Source organism: Schistocerca nitens, chromosome 4 (assembly GCF_023898315.1).
Source record: "Schistocerca nitens isolate TAMUIC-IGC-003100 chromosome 4, iqSchNite1.1, whole genome shotgun sequence".
NCBI classification, from domain to species: Eukaryota; Metazoa; Arthropoda; class Insecta; order Orthoptera; family Acrididae; genus Schistocerca; species Schistocerca nitens.
In genome coordinates, this window is record NC_064617.1 from 802,277,957 (window position 1) to 802,296,299 (window position 18,343).

The 18,343-nt window shown below is 38.5% G+C and overlaps 1 protein-coding gene across 2 annotated transcripts in view; it reads right to left on the reverse strand.

Annotated features, from left to right (window-relative positions):
* Positions 1–11,563: 11,563 nt before the first annotated feature.
* Positions 11,564–18,343, reverse strand: part of LOC126251869 (sialin-like) — a 133,143-nt gene continuing 126,363 nt past the window's right edge. For both annotated transcript variants that reach the window (XM_049952557.1, XM_049952556.1), the window contains one exon: positions 11,564–12,605. In XM_049952557.1, coding sequence (XP_049808514.1) covers positions 12,514–12,605 — 92 coding nt within the window. In that variant the 3' untranslated portion in view covers positions 11,564–12,513. The remainder of the gene's footprint in view (positions 12,606–18,343) is intronic.

Consider the following 18,343-nt stretch of genomic DNA (forward strand, 5'->3'; position numbering starts at 1 on the left):
AGTGCACCCTGCAAAATCCTCTTGTGTAATCGGCTGCTATTCGTCAGTGAGCTCGCCGCTGTTTAATTGTTAAAGAAGTACAAATCCACAGATTAGGCGGACTGATTACCATCAGGTTCCGAGGTAGCTGCTTCAAACGTCCATATTTCTTTTCCCTGAAGCAGTTTCTTCTACTCTTACTGTCCTATGATACTTTACTTGATTGTATCTCTCAATGTCCTATCCTCATTTTAGTCGTAGAACAACATTAACATTACCGCTATCCAGTTGGAGAGACACTTAACGTAATTCTCTACTAAATGAAAGAAATGAAAATAATGATATAAACATAGTCTTACAATCATAGTATACGATGTTGTAGAATGAACATGTAGTATACAGGGTGTTACAGAAAGGTACGGCCAAACTTTCAGGAAACATTCCTCACACACAAAGAAAGAAAATATGTTATGTGGACATGTGTCCGGAAACGCTTACTTTCCATGTTAGAGCTCATTTTATTACTTCTCTTCAATTCACATTAATCATGGAATGGAAACACATAGCTACAGAACGTACCAGCGTGACTTCAAACACTTTGTTACAGGAAATGTTCAAAATGTCCTCCGTTAGCGAGGATACATGCATCCACCTTCCGTCGCATGGAATCCCTGATGCGCTGATGCAGCCCTGGAAAATGACGTATTGTATCACAGCCGTCCACAATACGAGCGCGAAGAGTCTCTACATTTGGTATCGGGGTTGCACAGACAAGAGCTTTCAAATGCCCCCATAAATGAAAGTCAAGAGGGGTGAGGTCAGGAGAGCGTGGAGGCCATGGAATTGGTCCGCCTCTACCAATCCATCGGTCACCGAATCTGTTGTTGAGACGCGTACGAATACTTCGACTGAAATGTGCAGGAGCTCCATCGTGCATGAACCACATGTTGTGTCGTACTTGTAAAGGCACATGTTCTAGCAGCACAGGTAGAGTATCCCGTATGAAATCATGATAACGTGCTCCATTTAGCGTAGGTGGACGAAACTAAAATGAGCTCTAACATAGAAATTAAGCGTTTCCGGACACATGTCCACATAACATCTTTTCTTTGTCTGTGTGTGAGGAATGTTTCCTGAAAGTTTGGCCGTACCTTTTGTAACACCCTGTATAACTGACATACAATGAGGCTTTCATACTTTTTCTGTATTATGCTTGCAATAGGACTATTATACTCCGCCCGCACAGGCCATGAAGGCCCAACGGTACTGACTGGCCGCCGTGTCATCCTCAGCCCTCAGGCATCACTGGGTGCGCATATGTTAGGATTAATTTTCGGGAACTCTGTGGATTACACTGAGAAAAGTCCGTTCCGCAGCGTCAAATGTACCACTGTATGATTCTTAGAATAAGTATAACTTGGAGTGCTCACATCACTTGCCAGGCTGCCACATTTACAGGCTTATAAAAATTTTGGTAACAATCTTATTTCATTTATCTGGACATTTTATAACTCAATTTATTATACTGATTAAATTTTTCTCATTAATTTCGTTTCGACTTTAGCAAGCATGCACATACTTCTGTGCTGGTTTGACTGTTACTAATCGATACTTGAACATTAAAGATAAACAATTCTTATTTTGTAATTCCAAAATACCTTTCAGAAGAAGTGAAACTTGCTTTTCTTTAGTATTTATGGAATGAACATATTCAAATATTAGGAACACTTTCCAACAAATAATCTTCGTGATATAAGAAACTAACTAAAACGCACTGTTACCGAAAATATTTTTATGAGAGGGGCGAACTAATACATAATTCCGTGATGTCAGCCTGTATATACCAGCATGTTCTTTATTGTAATTAATAAATTTTCGTGTATCTAATAATGGATGACGTAACCAGGAATTGTTGAAATAATTTATAAGGAGCGGCGAATCAGCCATCAGGGTCTTAGTTTTCTGACAGTTTATCTGAACCAGCTTTGTTACAGTTTTGTAACCGTAACGTGCAAGAAACATGGAATTCTTGAAGAGAACGTCGTGCCAACCTGAATTTCTTGAAATTTCTGTTGGCGTTACCAATCATTAGCTACACTGTCAAGAACTCAGCACGTTGCAGCAAATTTTGGTGGCGCAGACACTCGTAAACTCTTTCACAGCCACTGCAGCATCGGAGATCGCCGATAAATGACGATGAATATTTGCTAATTAACTGTTACGCCCTGTTATATTTCATCCTCCGACGTCTCGATTACGAACCCGTAAGGGAAGGGATACTGGGGTGAGGTGGTATACGAGAAGGTCTTTGGGGCTCCTATCTTCTTTCTTCTTTCGATCCAAAAACATACTTTCTTAATTTTCTTTTTCTTACTTCTCTGAATGAAGTACCTATTCTATCATCCCTCTTTCCACATTCATACGTTTCTATCACAAGAATTCTTCTTTCCCGTATACCACATCGCAGTACTTCAATCTTTCAACGTAGGGTAGCCTGGGGCAGTAACACACGAACAGCGACAGGAGACACATGCTGTTAACTGACACAAATGGTGTATTTGGGAGAAATACATATAGTAGTCACGTCACAAAAACGGGGGGAAGAATGAGAATGGAAATCATTCCCTTACTGAAGATAGATGGAACGGACTAACATATAAATAAAGGTAAAGCATTAACCCAGAGAGAAAATGGTCCAGCAGCTGTATTTGAGCGTGTAATTATCTCAGAGAAGTGCAGGAATGTCTTCAATCACAAATAAAGTTAGAAACATGGGACGAATACCGTAAGAGCAGGCGTCTTATTACTTATTTTATTACATGTAATTTATAAGATTGCAAGAAAAAGGTCAAAGTTATAAAAGAAGGAGTTAGGAAACACACCCTTTAAATAATTGGGTAGATTCGATATACTTAGAAGAAACTTCATGGCTAGAATGAAGAAGGAAAAGGGGTTAGAGACTGTGCATACTGTTAAGGATTTAAGTGGGGTGTGCCCGATTTTCGGCTGGTATTGGAGATTAAAGGGTAGGTGGATCCATGGAACGGATGGTCTGTGCCTAAGTCGGGTGAATCCATGAAAGGAATGACTTGTATCATTTCATTTGTGTGGACAGGTGAGGAGAGGGACACTCGTATCGATAATTGCCCATAGAATAAGGTGCAAGCACAGCTCATAAAGAGATACGAAGCAGTTCCGTGATCACTACTTACGTTGTTGAAGTGTTCTCCAAAATAGGGGAAGTATAATACCCTTACCTGGGCACTTGTAGTCACGTTTCCTCACATATTGACCATAAATTTGAGATTTGAATTTGTAAGGAGGGTACGAATTTGGAAATGTTAGCATATATCTCCTTATGGTAAAGATGAAACTAATCTTTTTTTATCTTATTGAGACTAAAAAACGGTTTGAGAAATGTAGGCCCTTATAAGGAATGATGTAAAGGCACAAAAAAGACCGTCATACCTGAGTAACCTGGACACAGTCTGGATAAGTGGACAAACTATTTTTTTCACTACAAAAGGGAAATAATGAAGATGGAAAGTCTATACAAAGAAAGCAAAAATATTGCTCGAATATGGGACTTGATTATCGAAAGAATAGTCTCTGGAACATGCGTGAATATTACAGATAGGAAATATAAACTGTGTATGTGTAAGGCCTTTTGAAACTTCAACTCAAGGATGCCACACTAGCGACTCTATTCAAGAACTTAATTGTTGTGTAATAATAATGTACTGTTTTCTTCTTCATGAATAAAACTTCGATTCCAACGATATTGAGTGAACAGAGATACACCAACTCCCAAGAAAGAGAAAGAATTCCAGAAGAGAAGCCGACAGCAACCGTCGCTGGATACAAAAAAAGTTAGAACCTTATTTTTATCACTAGTCACTTTACTGCACAGAGCAGTAACATTAATTATTTCCAAATGTTTCAGTACGCAGAAAGTTGCTCTGGCTAGCTTAAGGTTGAGGCACCATTAGCTTCTTAAATTTTGTAATTGGGCTCCATTACGTGGTATTTGTGTACAGAATACAACATTTATAACGAAAGTATTCAACGTAGACTAAAGTCCTTAAGTGGTTAGCAGCCTAATTCTTATTATCATTTTGTGTTTTTTTTTATCGATTATCCATTACGGAGTCTGGGTTTGAAGAACAGAAACAGAATGTATCTCCTAGTTGTCATATTGACTAGACGTTATGAAAGCTCGAACACTGCTACTGGCCATGTGTACTGTTTGCAAACGCAAGAACGAACTCAAACAGAAATGGTTTCAAAAATTAGTGAGAGAGTACACGTTCAGGACGAATCTCCCATCGCGCAAGTGAATTTGACTGCAAAAATTAATGAAATAGCATGCGCTCATCACGGGTCATCTGTGGCGCAAAGGAAGATAGTAACGCAAAAGAATGAGATTTCTCTTGTTCTGCAGTAAAATGCAAATGCACAAGATTGGGTCAAATGCAGAAATGAAAAGTCGCAAAATGAGCTTCTAAGCTAATTACAAAATCTTACCACTGAGCAGGAGAAGCCCATAAAATAGCAGTTTCATCAACATAAGGAGTTGATGGAAAAAAGAAATAACCTTTTGGTTGCAAGAGAAAGAAGAACAGTTTGATCAAACAATGGAGAATAACATTGCCTAATTGGAAAAAGAGCCGCATACATGTAATGAACAATACTCTGTACTTCTATCAGTAAACCGACAAGTGCGTAGGTGAATTCGTTTTAAAACAGTTGAGACCTACAGAAAGGGAGCACGAATTATGAGTGAAAACTTTATCTGCTAAAGTAACAGATGTGAAAGATCCTGTCGCCAATGAGACGAAGTAATGGTGAGAAACTGCAGTAAAACATAGAAAAAGTGAACCAGGTAATAGAGAGTGATGACCCATCTATTACTTCAGTTAACAATATTTGCACCCATTGGTATTTCTGTGCCATGTGGTGGGCCAAACACAGAGCAGCAATCTACTAATAATGTAAGCGAATGCAGTGCTAGAGGAGAACATGGTTCAACATTGGCAGTTCAACATGTTTTCAGCAGAAAAGAAGTCTACCCACCCAGTTGTATTCTTTAAGTCGTTTAGTGGCATAGTACCTGATTTAAGGAGTGATATACAAAAGATAAAATTCCTGGGTGGTTTTAAGTACGAAGTACTCTGGGCCACGGAGGCTGCAGACATATGGAGACTCAACGTTCCTTTTGGCCAAACATGGGTCAAGGGATTTCGAAGTAAAGCTACAGAATGAAATGTTTAACCTGGAACCTTACAATGAACAAGGAAGTCTCTGCCGGACATCGAAAAACATGTGAATGCAACAAAGAACTGTGGTGAGATGATTTTAAGACCAAATTGCCTGTCGGAACATGAGAGAAATTACTGAATGCACTGGATGCTTTATTATCAGTGGTGGATATTATAAATTTGATATATGATAAAGAGGATGGAGTGCAGACCACATGGCCTCAGTATTCAAATAACAGTGGGCAATCATGTTATGCTGACAATCAATATTCCGACTATGTGGAAAACCGCCACAGCAGGCACGAGAAGCATAAATAGTCAAGGTCACACCAACACAGTCCCCGGCATCGGACATGAAATGAAAATGATGATGAGTGATCGGAGCATAGGCACAACACAAATCGGAATGGCATATCAGCTGGAGTCCCACTGGCTTGTTCTCTCGAACTGTAGGGATATGGAATATAGTCTACATGCCAAGAACGCAAGGGATACAGTATGTAGCTAGGGGAAATGAAGTGTGCGCACTCGTTCCTCACAATAGGTGGTGTAATAACTGAATCCATTGCAGGCATAGATTTTTGGGCTGAGACGGACACAATAACAGATCTCTCTGCCGGTAAGCTGCATGCCCGCGTAGGCTCTGATGATGTAACCTTGGACTTAGTTCCAATTACATTGGGCCTTGGTAAATACTGCCAAGTAATACAAATTGGATTTTTCGGTGACTTCACCTACCCTCGCCAGTTATGCAATGAAAATCAGGGCAGCCCTGTACAGGAATTTATCTATAGTAAAATACAAGATCAGGTTATCTTCATGCCATCCAATAAGCCGACTCAGAACAGGTACTAACAGCCTACGTCACTGTGTTCGATGAACATCCCAGAATTATCCGAGGTTGTGAATGTAAACCTGATGTTTACTCCCACAAAACGTACTGTCACTCCATTTACATTATTCTCTGGACTGATCACGCAAAGGAAATCAAAAACATCAGTTTAGGGGCCAGTATACAGTATCTCTATGTTTCCATTTCATTCTCATTTATGTCGTGGCCAGAATACCAAATCCTGATTGCTACTTACTAGCCTATCCGAATCAGGAAGTGCAAAGAGGCTGTATATCTTTGAGGATTTAAAACTGTTCCACATATTACAGTCAGAGACTATATGTAAATATTACAGAAAGAGATGTGTGGACCTGAACATAAACAGCAACACTACATTTTTATATTAATGTCTGTATCTAGCTGTAAATAAATATATAGTGTATAATGTAGCATATTTCACTTGTAATGCACTACTCGCAGAATCTCAGTTCAGTGATACATACTACTGAGTGTTTGAAATATTTACTGTGTGCATAGTAGACACACAGTTTAATTAGACACAGTCAATAAAGCTAGCATTGCTTCAAATAGTATAGTTGATCCGATGAGATTTTCATGCGAGAACACACTCCTTTTTCCAAATACCATAAGCTTTTTGCATTACCTTGATATGCCTTTCTTTTGACAGATGCAATAAGCTCTGTGTAAAAATTTGCGTCTTGATGAAGAGAAAGGTATCGTGTTTTACGTTCGACTCAGGTCACGTGAGTATTGAATGCAGCTGTCGGTCAGCTATGATGAAGCATGAGTATTCACTGAAATTTTTAAAGATTAACATGTAATTAAACACAGAAGTGCATTGTGAAGTATTGCTATTGAATTTGAGTGCATTCATGAGTACTGTTTGTTCGGATATGTTATTTAGCATTCTCTTATAGTCAATGACATTAAAAACTAACATTCAGTGCAACGTTTGTCTCAAGATTTTTGGTGAGAATTAGTGTTTTCAGACAACTGGGTTACTAAGCGTAGTTGGAGAAACTCTGGTACTCCATGCGACGCACGGTAACGCCTTTATCTAAATAAACTATGAACAATGCTGGAACGACGAGTAGACTTTGCTTCACACTAACGGAAGTGAAACATATTAAGGGTACTTGCCACTCAGATTCTATCATAGCCGAAGGAGAAGCGTGTGGTGTAGAATCCAATGTGCAGTTGACGATTTCCTGTGGAACACTATCCATGTTTGAAGTGTCACGAAATCACACGGGCACATACATACATGAGATGCCACAAGCCCTGTAAGCACCAACTAAACTAACTGTTTCACTGCTCAATCGTCCATGTGAGATTCACATTCTGGAGTGACAACTTTTGGCGTGAAATCAACGTACTACTTCGAGTGAGAGATAATAAATAACTGATATCTCCCCTACGCAGCCAACGCCAGCTTCCGCCGATGCAGAACGTGGGGGCTATCTGCTGTATTTGAACATAAACTTTAAGTGACACATGGGTATAAACATGCGTTTAAAAACGTAGTGCCACTCCTGGAACGTTGAACAGTGTCTTCCTCAGTGTCAGTGAGAAATAAGCTAGATGGAACACAGTCACTAGTAGCGAATAACATAACTCTTCTACTGAATATCATGTGTTTGATGTTACACCAGATGATTAAATTTCTAGATGTGCTATATTTTCCAATGTTCCTTGCACGTCTCTAGTTATAAGAGTCTGTGTTCCAACCAAATATACTTTCCTTTCAGGAAGAAAGCTCTTTTTTGGGCTTTAATCATTGCAGTAGCATTTTTTCCTATGTTTCATGTCACATCATGCCGGAACCATTGCCCATAATCGGACCAGTCACTGACCTCATCTAGCTGACGTCATTCTGGCTACTCTGCCAACAAACCAATTGCTATATCTCTGGACGCGGTAGGAGTTTGTAACGGGACATTCTCCTCTCACATTACTTTTCCTTAACAGTAGTTGTCGATACCAGTATTATTTTTCGAATTGTGGACAGATCAATATTATTTCAGCTGCTCTTCTGATAACTTTCATATAATTTTATACACAGTATGTTATATTTCTAGCTAAAATTTATGGAAAGGAATTACTTTTTTTATGTTCTAATCGATGAATATCAGAATGTACAGTTAAAATAATTTTTTTAGAAACATTTGAAATATGAGTTATTTGGTACCCTTAAAATTTCTATTATTAATCACGCAATCTAGTACTGTTAATTATGTTCATTTCTGTATTCATTTATGAAATAAAAATCGAAACTAATAAAAATTCATTTGTCAAGCAAATTTGTAAACCCTCTGGAATATTGTTATTACCGCAGAGTGAAGTGTTAGTAAGCATGAACAGTGTAATTTCGGCTTTGTTAATGTGAAAATTCAAAAGACTATGTGATATACTAAAATGTGACAAAATATATTAACGTAACAACAAAAATTCCGCAATAGCAATCTTCAGTTTTATTGAGATCAATTGTGAGAACTTCAGCTTCAAGAATCAGACCCCTAGACAAGAAAAATTGGAGCCAACTCTACACGAAAAGCTAAGTAAACTAGAAAGTTTATTGTAATCTTCGCTCCTCTCTCATTTTTCATAAAAGAATTTGCTTATTGTAGACAATAACTGGAATTAGGAAGGAGGAGGAGATTATTAGCTTAAACGGATGGGAGCAGCCATCGCCAGTTTTCGGTTGATTCCCTGTGGGACTTGGGTGAATGGAGAGACGTCACCACTCCAATCAAAGGTTCACGCCATTCCCACCGTCTTGCGGCTTGAGAAATAACGACTTTGTAACAATATCCAGGCCGCCTAGGCTTATATATATATACTGGGGAGTGTTTTAAACTATGGTTGCTTAAGATACTGGTAGATGTCAGGCCTGAATTACCACTGCCAACCGCAGCAAACAACTGTGCTGTAGCCACTACATAATGCTTTGTGTACTGCATTTTACTTTGTGTTGTGGATTGCTTGTTTTCTTTTCTTATTTTGAAATGAGTGGAGAAGCAAATCCTGGTGATAAAAGGATTCGAATGAGACTATCGTAAGAAAAGGAATCAGCGATTCTTATGATCGTTATGTCAGTTCTTTTTTCGTGGAAGCGCAGAACGCGGATGTAGGATGGCAGCCCTTTGAGAGGAAGGCGAGTTTATTCCCCCGTACCGTTCCTCTTCCCTCGGACGATCCGAGTTCTCGTTTGGCTACTGCCACGATATACTGTCCGCATAACACAAATATTATTGCTTACTATTTGATCTGTTTTCATGTTGTACGAATGTAATTGTTTTCGGTATGTACATAGTATTGAACATGTATAATTATTGATATGCTCAGATAGATACACTACAGAACAGACCACTTACTACGAGTATATTGATGACTATAATGGGTAATGGCTTCGATTTGCCTGTAGGACAAACGAATGTATACGAACACTGTAATTTAGTGTGAATGTGATTACTCTTACAATATTGTTATTTACCAATCAGAAGATACTAACGTCATCAGTGAACTTCCTGTGTTGACTTTAGGTTGAAGTTACACGTGCGTTACACATATGATTCCCATAGAACTTAGGGCCACTGTAACGTCAGACCCATAAAATTAACTAAACTTTCTTCTGTGCCCAGAGACCTACTTTCAAAGACAAGAGACATTTATCCCATTTCTAAGTAGTCACTGAAATAATTGCGTTCTTCACTTATTTTATATGATGCACATTTTTCATTGTCTCCTGGCCCTTCTTTTCGAGTTGGTATCTGAGCAAAAAGGACAGAAACCGCCGATGCTCTATGTTACTACTAGACTGAGAAAATATTGGACTCTTAAGTGCTGCACTTCTAAGCCAGAAGCAGAGGCACTGATGAACTAATTTTGCTGGAAGTAGTTACTGAAAGACACAGAGAATATATGAGACAAATACAGCATTTCTTCTGTGTTATTATTTAACCACCATATCGAATGCACTCACAATTTTATACCTGTTTAAGACCAATTATTATAAATATGTTCTCCACGTATATTCCCAGAAGTGTAGACATCACCGATGGTATATTACCATAAAATACACACCTCTGAGACGTCACTGTTAATTTCAAGTTTTGTCGAGAAAACGTAGTGTCGTCTTCGGTGATTTAAATGTAAATTCCCAGCTGCTTGCATCGAGTTAACGTTATCACTGAATATTACCAAATATTACTATAAGAAATATAAATTGTGTATGTGTAAGGTGTTTTGAAACTTTAATACGTGGACACTGCAAGATACTCAACTTCATTCATCATAATCTGTGTTTTTCGACATTTCAAATATGCTTAACTATTTTACCAGGAAGTATGCAGCATTTTGAAAGATAAATTTTTACCATCTTCCCACAAGAAGAGTTGAAGGCTGTTTGTGACAGAGTGCAACGTTTCAAACTCATCTTCAAGATTTTTCACTTGGTGAACTCAAATTGACTTCCTAGGTCCATTTGATTGTTTAATGGTAACACAATTCACTGAACGAATCAAACAGTAAACAACATATGAAAGAGACAGCAGTTACCTAGTGCAGCTGTCTCTCATTATACCAGGAAAATACCATGTTGGTTGTCTCTAATAGGCCAACTCAGCATTATTTTCATCATAAAGGAATTACAGACATTGACTCCAAGTGGGCATCAATTGAAATCAATGGGGAGAGTTGAAAATTTGAGCCGAACCGGAATTCGAATCCAGGACTCTTGCTTACTAGGCAGATACTCTGACACTAAGCCAATTGGCCACAGTGGTCACTGCAACTGTGCGTTCTACCCTAGCATGCGTCCCGTAAGGCCCAAATTTTCAAATTACCTACACGCTACTAACCTACTGCCGCTTGCCCACCATCCTCATTACTCGCGCCATTTCGCCGATTACCGTAAAAGAGGAAACCTAGTGTGCATCTGCACTGAAGAGCTCATTGGCTGACCCGTCTTAATTATTTATGTGGTGTCTGTTCTTCCGCGCTTGTCTGAAAGAACGGACACCACATATTTATTATTATTATCATTATTTTTGCATTCTAGAATCATTGTTAGTGTTGACTCTGGGATTTTATAGATCAATTTTTTGCTGTGGAACCTTATTCACAGCACAGCAGATGTAATCTGGTTTCCACACACACACACACACACACACCTTGTTGCATTGACCTAGTGTCCGATTGGGAACAGATAACTTACCATATCGCATCAAAACGTAGAAAGATTCGCACGTAAACTCACTGTTGTTGCAACTATTACACCTTAACTATTTATCAGTAAACTAGGCAATTCCTTTAAAATTATAAACCTATTACAATCTTGACCTAGATACTCCCACTTACGACAAACAGCTATGTCATCGAACGCTGTAGGACAGAAAAACAGTGATCGAACACTGTAGGACAGAAAAACAGTGCTTTATGAAACATTTGTTTTCTTTATTGTTGCATTAAACTATCTTATCATACGATATAAAGTCTCAGACACATGTCAAAGGGAATAATCACTCACTGGAGGTGAGAGCTGTCAATCAGTGACACTAGGGTGCGTTACTGGCGACGATCTTGCATCGGCGGTTAACTGCTTCCTGCTAGTTGCAGTTGTTCTTGAGATTCTACCACGTAGCAAAATGTGTTACCTTCTGCACGGCGGACATTAGACCACTTTGTATCACGTTAAGACATTGCTTCACCGCATTTGGAAACAAGTCTTGTAAAACTGTTCCAGTGGTTGTAATCTGCGTTAATTACAGCTCATATCAGATGAACAGAAACTAAAGACTTTTTACATACCGAAGTTCCACACTGTAAAGTTCTTAATATACACCGAAGATCACCTATGTGTAATGAAAGGCAACGGACATATAAACTTAATGTAGCATAAAGAGAAACACCTCCTACGTACTCTGTTGGCGGATCATCCTACCTGCCAGTTCATCAGCGAAATATCCGAGTCGATGTCGTATGCATAATAAGTATGGTTTTGTCAGTTTACAGGGAAGCCAATACGTGTATAAGAGCTAGTCTCAGATTAAAAGTGAAGGCGTTTTTAGTTTTTTTTGTCACAATAGTCACATCTCTCTTGTGACCAAAACAAATCAACGTATTTTGAGCACAATACGCCCTTCAATGTCCTAACAGAGTTCAAACCGTTTCAACTTTCACGTGGGTAAAGGTGGTCACACGCTGGGAAACTCCTTTTCAAGCGACACTGGCACTCGTTAAAATGGAAACTATCGCATCTCAATTTGAACTTTCCACTGATCCACTAGTTAGCTGGACATGTACTACACACGTGCACTGCACGGATTCCAAGATGTAGCAGGCGAGTTTATTGCGCTGATATCTGCTTGTAGAAGTGTCCCAGTTGAAGGGCGAGCATCATCATTCGCAGAGTCAGCAGCGTCCTCAGTACTCGCCGTCGAATCCCTTGTCGTCGACGCCCTTCCCAAAGACAGCAGCGTGGTCGCCTGGTTTGTCTGCCTCTTTAGGAACCGCCTCTGCAACAAGGGTAACGGACTTTTAAAATTTAAACCATTCAGCGCAACAACGTCGAATGCAAAGAGAAACGATAGCTTCTGCACATTCCTCTCATGATGTGCACCTTACGCACACACTGAATAAAGAGCACAGGATAAAACTAATCCACATTCATGAAGAAAGTGGGTAATGGAAACAACATGGAGCTCCCGTGAGTAGTCACACAAGTGAATATATCTGTGCTGCGTTCTACCTTTATGCATTTGGAGAAGAAAGCGATGCACTGAAGTGAGTCTACCTAACGTAAATTATTACAGGCACAGCGACTAATACAGAATCAGTGTTTAGACGTGGTGCAACTCTCTAAATAAAACTCCGTAAAGTTATCTCTAAATCATTTCACCAATTATTTCGATTAACTTCGAATGTAGCTTAGATGTAACGCTTTCTTTGGAAGTTCACAAGTTAATGACGTATCTCAATTATCATCACAACGTTTTTGTTGTTGTTTTGTTGTTGTGGTCCTCAGACCAAAGACTGGTTTGTGTATCTCTCTACTCTAGTCTATCCTGTACAATACTTTTCACTTTCGCAAACCTATTGCAGCATACATCTATTTGAACCTGCTTTCTGTAGTCAACCCATCGTCTTCCTCTACGTCATTTAACTGTCACACATGCGTCCAACACCAAATTGACAGAAGTTAACATCTTCTGGGTTGTTAGGCCGAGTCATGTTTCTTCCAAATGATCGACGTTTTGGCCGCTCTGCTGGGATCTTCTTCAGGATCTTGTGGTATCCACTCATTCGGCTTTAAAACGGGAATACCTCACTTACTATCCAATGACGAAGGCTGCTCCAATGGTAGCCACAAGGATTTGACTCAACAATCCTATTTCTCCTGTACAAGCGTGGAAAAACTCCACTTTATAAGGGAGTGCGACACTGGTTCAGTCAACAGTGGACACCACAACAATATCCTGAAGAAGATGCCTGCAGACGGATTGAAACGTCAACCGTTTAGAAGAAAGACGTGGCCTAACATTTTAACTTCAGTGACAATGGCCACGAAAGCCCTCAGACTTACACCAATTTGGATATTGCTTAATTGCTCAGGATGTGTCCCATTAACCGAGACCTAGTTTTGGTCAAATTTCAGAATAAATTTCTTTTTTCTCACTTCGATTCAGTATTTTCTCATTGTTAATTCGATCTACCGTACCCCTCTAATCTTGAATATTCTTCTGCAGCATCACATGTCAAAAGTATAAATACCTTCTTGTCTGTTTCTCGCCTGTTTCACTTATGCACGAGGCTCCAATCCATACAAATACTTTCAGAAAGGCTTTCCAACACTTAAATTTTATACGACGTCAACAAATTTCTTTTTCAGAAATGCTTTTCTTGCTATTGACAGCCTGCATTTTACATCCTCTCTACTTCGGACATCGTCTTTTATTTGCTGTCCAACTAACAAAACTCATTTTCTACTTTTAGTGCCTCATTTCCCAATCTAATTACCTGAGCATCACTTGATTTAATTCGACTACATTCCATTTCTCCTGTTTTACTTTTGCTGATATTTACTTTATAATTTCTTTTCAAGGCACTAACCATTCCGTTCAGCTGTGCTTCCAAGTCCTTTGCCATTTATGACAAAATTACAATGTTGTTGGCAAACATCAAACTTTTTGTTCCTTCTCTATTAACTTTAATTCTTTCCTAAGTTCTCATAGTTTCTGTTACTGGTTGCTCGAAATACTATAGCTCCTGAATAACATCATGGATAGTCTACCACACTGCCTCACTCCATTCTCAGCTACTGCTTCCTTCCATGTCCTTGACTCTACTGACAGCAGTCTGGTTTCTGTACAAGTTGTAAGTAAGCTTTCAGTCCCCGTATTTTATCAATGTTACCTTCAAAATTTCGAAGAGTGTATTCCAGTCAACGTTTTTAACAGTTTTCTCTAAATTTGTGCGTTTCAGAAACGCTGCTTTGTCTTTCTTAGCTCTATCTTCTAAAATAAGTCACAGTGACGGTAATGCTTCGTGTGTTGCTACATTTGTCTGGAACCCAAAATTGTCTTCCCTGAGGTCAGTCTCTATTACTTTGTGAAATGTTCTATAAATAATCCCAGTCAGTATTTTAACTCATGAGTTACGAAACTGCTGGTTCAAATTATTACTGGCACAGTGTGCAACATCACTTGACCAAAATCTCTGAATCTGTGGTCGTAGTAATCTCTGCCGTCGCGACCTTATCCTAAAAAGTTCTGAGCGCTTCTTTTACCCCTCGCTCCATTACGAAAAATGTTAGAGAAATTTCATCTTTGTTAAGAACCCATTTTCCCCTGTTGTCTGTCTTGGCGCCTATTTAAGCCATATTGTATTTACCATTATGACAATAAACCACTGAGCTCAGTTAGTGAGCTAGTTAAACTAAGTCATATTTTATTTTTAAACTGACTCGATTCAAATAGTTATTCTCATTTTCTTATGGTGGGAAGTTGGAAGTATTCGTGTAATAATGACTGGGTGTCTGCCTTACGATACAACAAATTGAGATGTTAAAAGCTCATTCCTTTTAGTAAATTTTCAAACGAGTAACTATCAAGTAGAGCGCTCCATTTAAATAGTTATAAAAACACATCTGGCGAAAATAACACCCTAAGCAGGTAGCTTTCAGCCGTACAATTCGTTAAGACACAATGAGGTTTCAAACTAAATATTTCCACATCTAAATCGTTTTATGGTGCTTTTCAAGTGCCACAATGTTAGTTCAGTGTCTTAGAATGTCTGAAAAATACGTCCACAACACAATAAAAGAAATTTTTGAGTCAAGTCTAGAAGTCTTATTTTACACACACACACACACACACACGCACGCATCATTCAAAATTACTTCCTACAATATGATTGTAAATTCTCAAAATGCATGTCCCAAGTTATTTACATTCTAAATCGTTATGAAACAGATCTGGATAAAAAAATAGCATCCTGAACAGGTAGTTTTTAGGCTTATATTTGGTGTACAATACAACACACCTTCAAATTAGACAAATTAAATATTTCCACATGTAAACTGTTTTATGATGCTTCTCAGGTATTACAATGGTATGTCCACATCTAAAATATGTAAAGGACGTTGTCATTTCAATCTGAGATGTTATTGGTGGTTCATACACCAGACTGCCTTCACTTATCGTTTTTGTAAGTTTTTCGGTGATTTTTTACCTTAGCGAGCACCATTGTAGGGGGGACAAAGATAATGCATCACGCTCTACGCTAGAAATCATAAATGATGTTATAAACAGCGTAATAATGCATTTGATTAGCATTTGAGCTAAGTGTACTAGAGGTTATGTATTCATACAAAATGAGCATTCAAGATATGCTGTAATATTTACCGACTGGAACAATGGTGCCAAGTGGCTCTAAAACGTTTTCTATAATCAACCACTAAGTAACACCAAAATCTATGTAAAACAAGTGATTTAAGCTCTCTCTCTCTCTCTCTATCTCTCTCTCTCTCTCTCTCTCTCTTTTTCACACACACACACGCAACATAATAAATAGCCAAATGAAGTGACCAAACACGATTTTAGAAGAAAGGAAGAAAGTTGTTTGTGTGATTTTTATTGCGATATAGCACTGCAGATTTTCGTAATACACTACAAGAACTTCTGTATTGTACACATTAATCACAAAGCATCAAATGTGGTCGTGGTGGCGGTACAAGAGAGGGATGAAATTATCTATCATAGTAAATAATGATTTCGAATATAAAAACTTACATAGCCCCACACCTACCTCCTCAAACACACACACACACAGGTTGCTTATCGTAATACACAAGTATGATGATTGATGTATGCTTGTGAATGAAACTTCGAGTTTCAGCGAAATAAAATTATTTCCAAAAACACAGAAGACTTTGACCACAATACACACCTGGCAAACTGTCACAATTTAATTGTTCTATAAATCTTAAAAATATGTCTGGCTTGCATATAGGAACCAATGATAAGCTTGTCAATGACCAGAGTTCGATTGTGATACCACACTTTTCAGGCACTTTGGACCTTCAAATACACATCCGAACTGTCTGTAATACTTAATGAAATACATGTAACTCACTTACAAGTTATAGGTTACTAGATTGGCGTAGTACAATCTTTGTACCACGCATTAAATTGGTCAAAAACATAAAAATTGTTTCTATAACAATGGAAAACATACATGACCACAACCACTGATCTAACTTAGAGCTTAAAGTGGACTTATCGATGAGAATTACTAAAGGAAACTACATTATTCCCATGTCTAAATCAGTCAAAAAGACGTCGAAATCAAAGTCAGCCAGACATTATAGTGACCTCTTGCTAGAGTATTTACTTCATCTTACAGTTCAAAACATTAGTCATTTTCTACTGTTACACAGTGGAAACTACATGATACTTTGATTAAATAACATACGGAAAAGTTGTAATACACATTCATACAATTACGAAAGGAGGGTTACTACACTTTTAAAGTAACCCAAACATTACGGTGAATGCACACAAGAGTATTAATTTTTCTTACAGAGCAAAATGTTTGTCGTCTTACACTGATGATGCTAAGCAGGCAAGGCAGCTTCCAAGGGGGTGGGAGTAAGGGTCAATTTATGGGTGACTGCCACTACCCCAGATAAGCATATACAGCCACCTTAGATTGGTCTTCCTTACTTCACTCAGCAAGCTCCGAATACTTTCAAATAGTGTCGTGTAGTTTTGACTATATCTGACTACTCCAACTAGCTCTGTCACATCACCAAGTTGCAATAATATTTTTGGCAACTGCCTAGGTAATATTGCAATTATTTACAATTGACAAAGTGCTGTAATTGTATTCAGATGCTATTGGGTTGGGGTAATGATGGTCAGTTGACAAGGTGACTGCCATTACCCCCCAGATACTAGTGGGTGTCAATGATGGTCAGTTTATAGACACTTATCTCGACCCATGAAATATGATATGCCTAGAGATAGCATCAGTGCACACGTTCAGACTCAGAAAGACTGATCATGATGTCAACTAAGAAAGTTCGAAATTGTTCTTGCAAGATGGGACTTGTTTTGACAAGCTGTGACTTGTTCCCAGAACCAAAAGTGGTTAGTTACCAAGCTAAGAGTTATCATGTCAACACTTGTTTCCATGACAAGTTAACAGTGTGTTTGTGCAGTGGATCTGTGCAACTGGGATTGAGGAAGTTTCAGCTACTGTGAGCATCAGCTACTGAGGAAAACTATATTTTTATGTCTTCTGTAATTTATTATAATGTTATTGCCTCATTAAAGTGATAAAGACTCAGAAAATTTACTGAGATGTGTAAATCAGAAGTATGATGATGAGACACATGTATATATACTGTACAAAACTTTTTGTTATTGTGTATACACATATACTGTATCAACTTGCCACTCAAAACAGTGTTAGCTTGCCCCTGAAACTCTATGAGCTTGCCCAAAAACTGTAACAACTTGCCACAAAACTGTAGAAGCTTGCCCTCAAAACTGCTAACAACTTGCCCTCAGACTGTAACAGCATGTCTCTGGAACTATGATAATTTTCCTGGAAACTGGAACAACTTGCCCTGAAATTAACCACTTGTAACCCAAATCTGTATTAGCTCGTTCTGAAACATTATCAACTCGTCCCCAAAACGGTAGCAACCCGTCCGGAAAAACTATAACAAGTTGCTCTGAAACTGTACAAA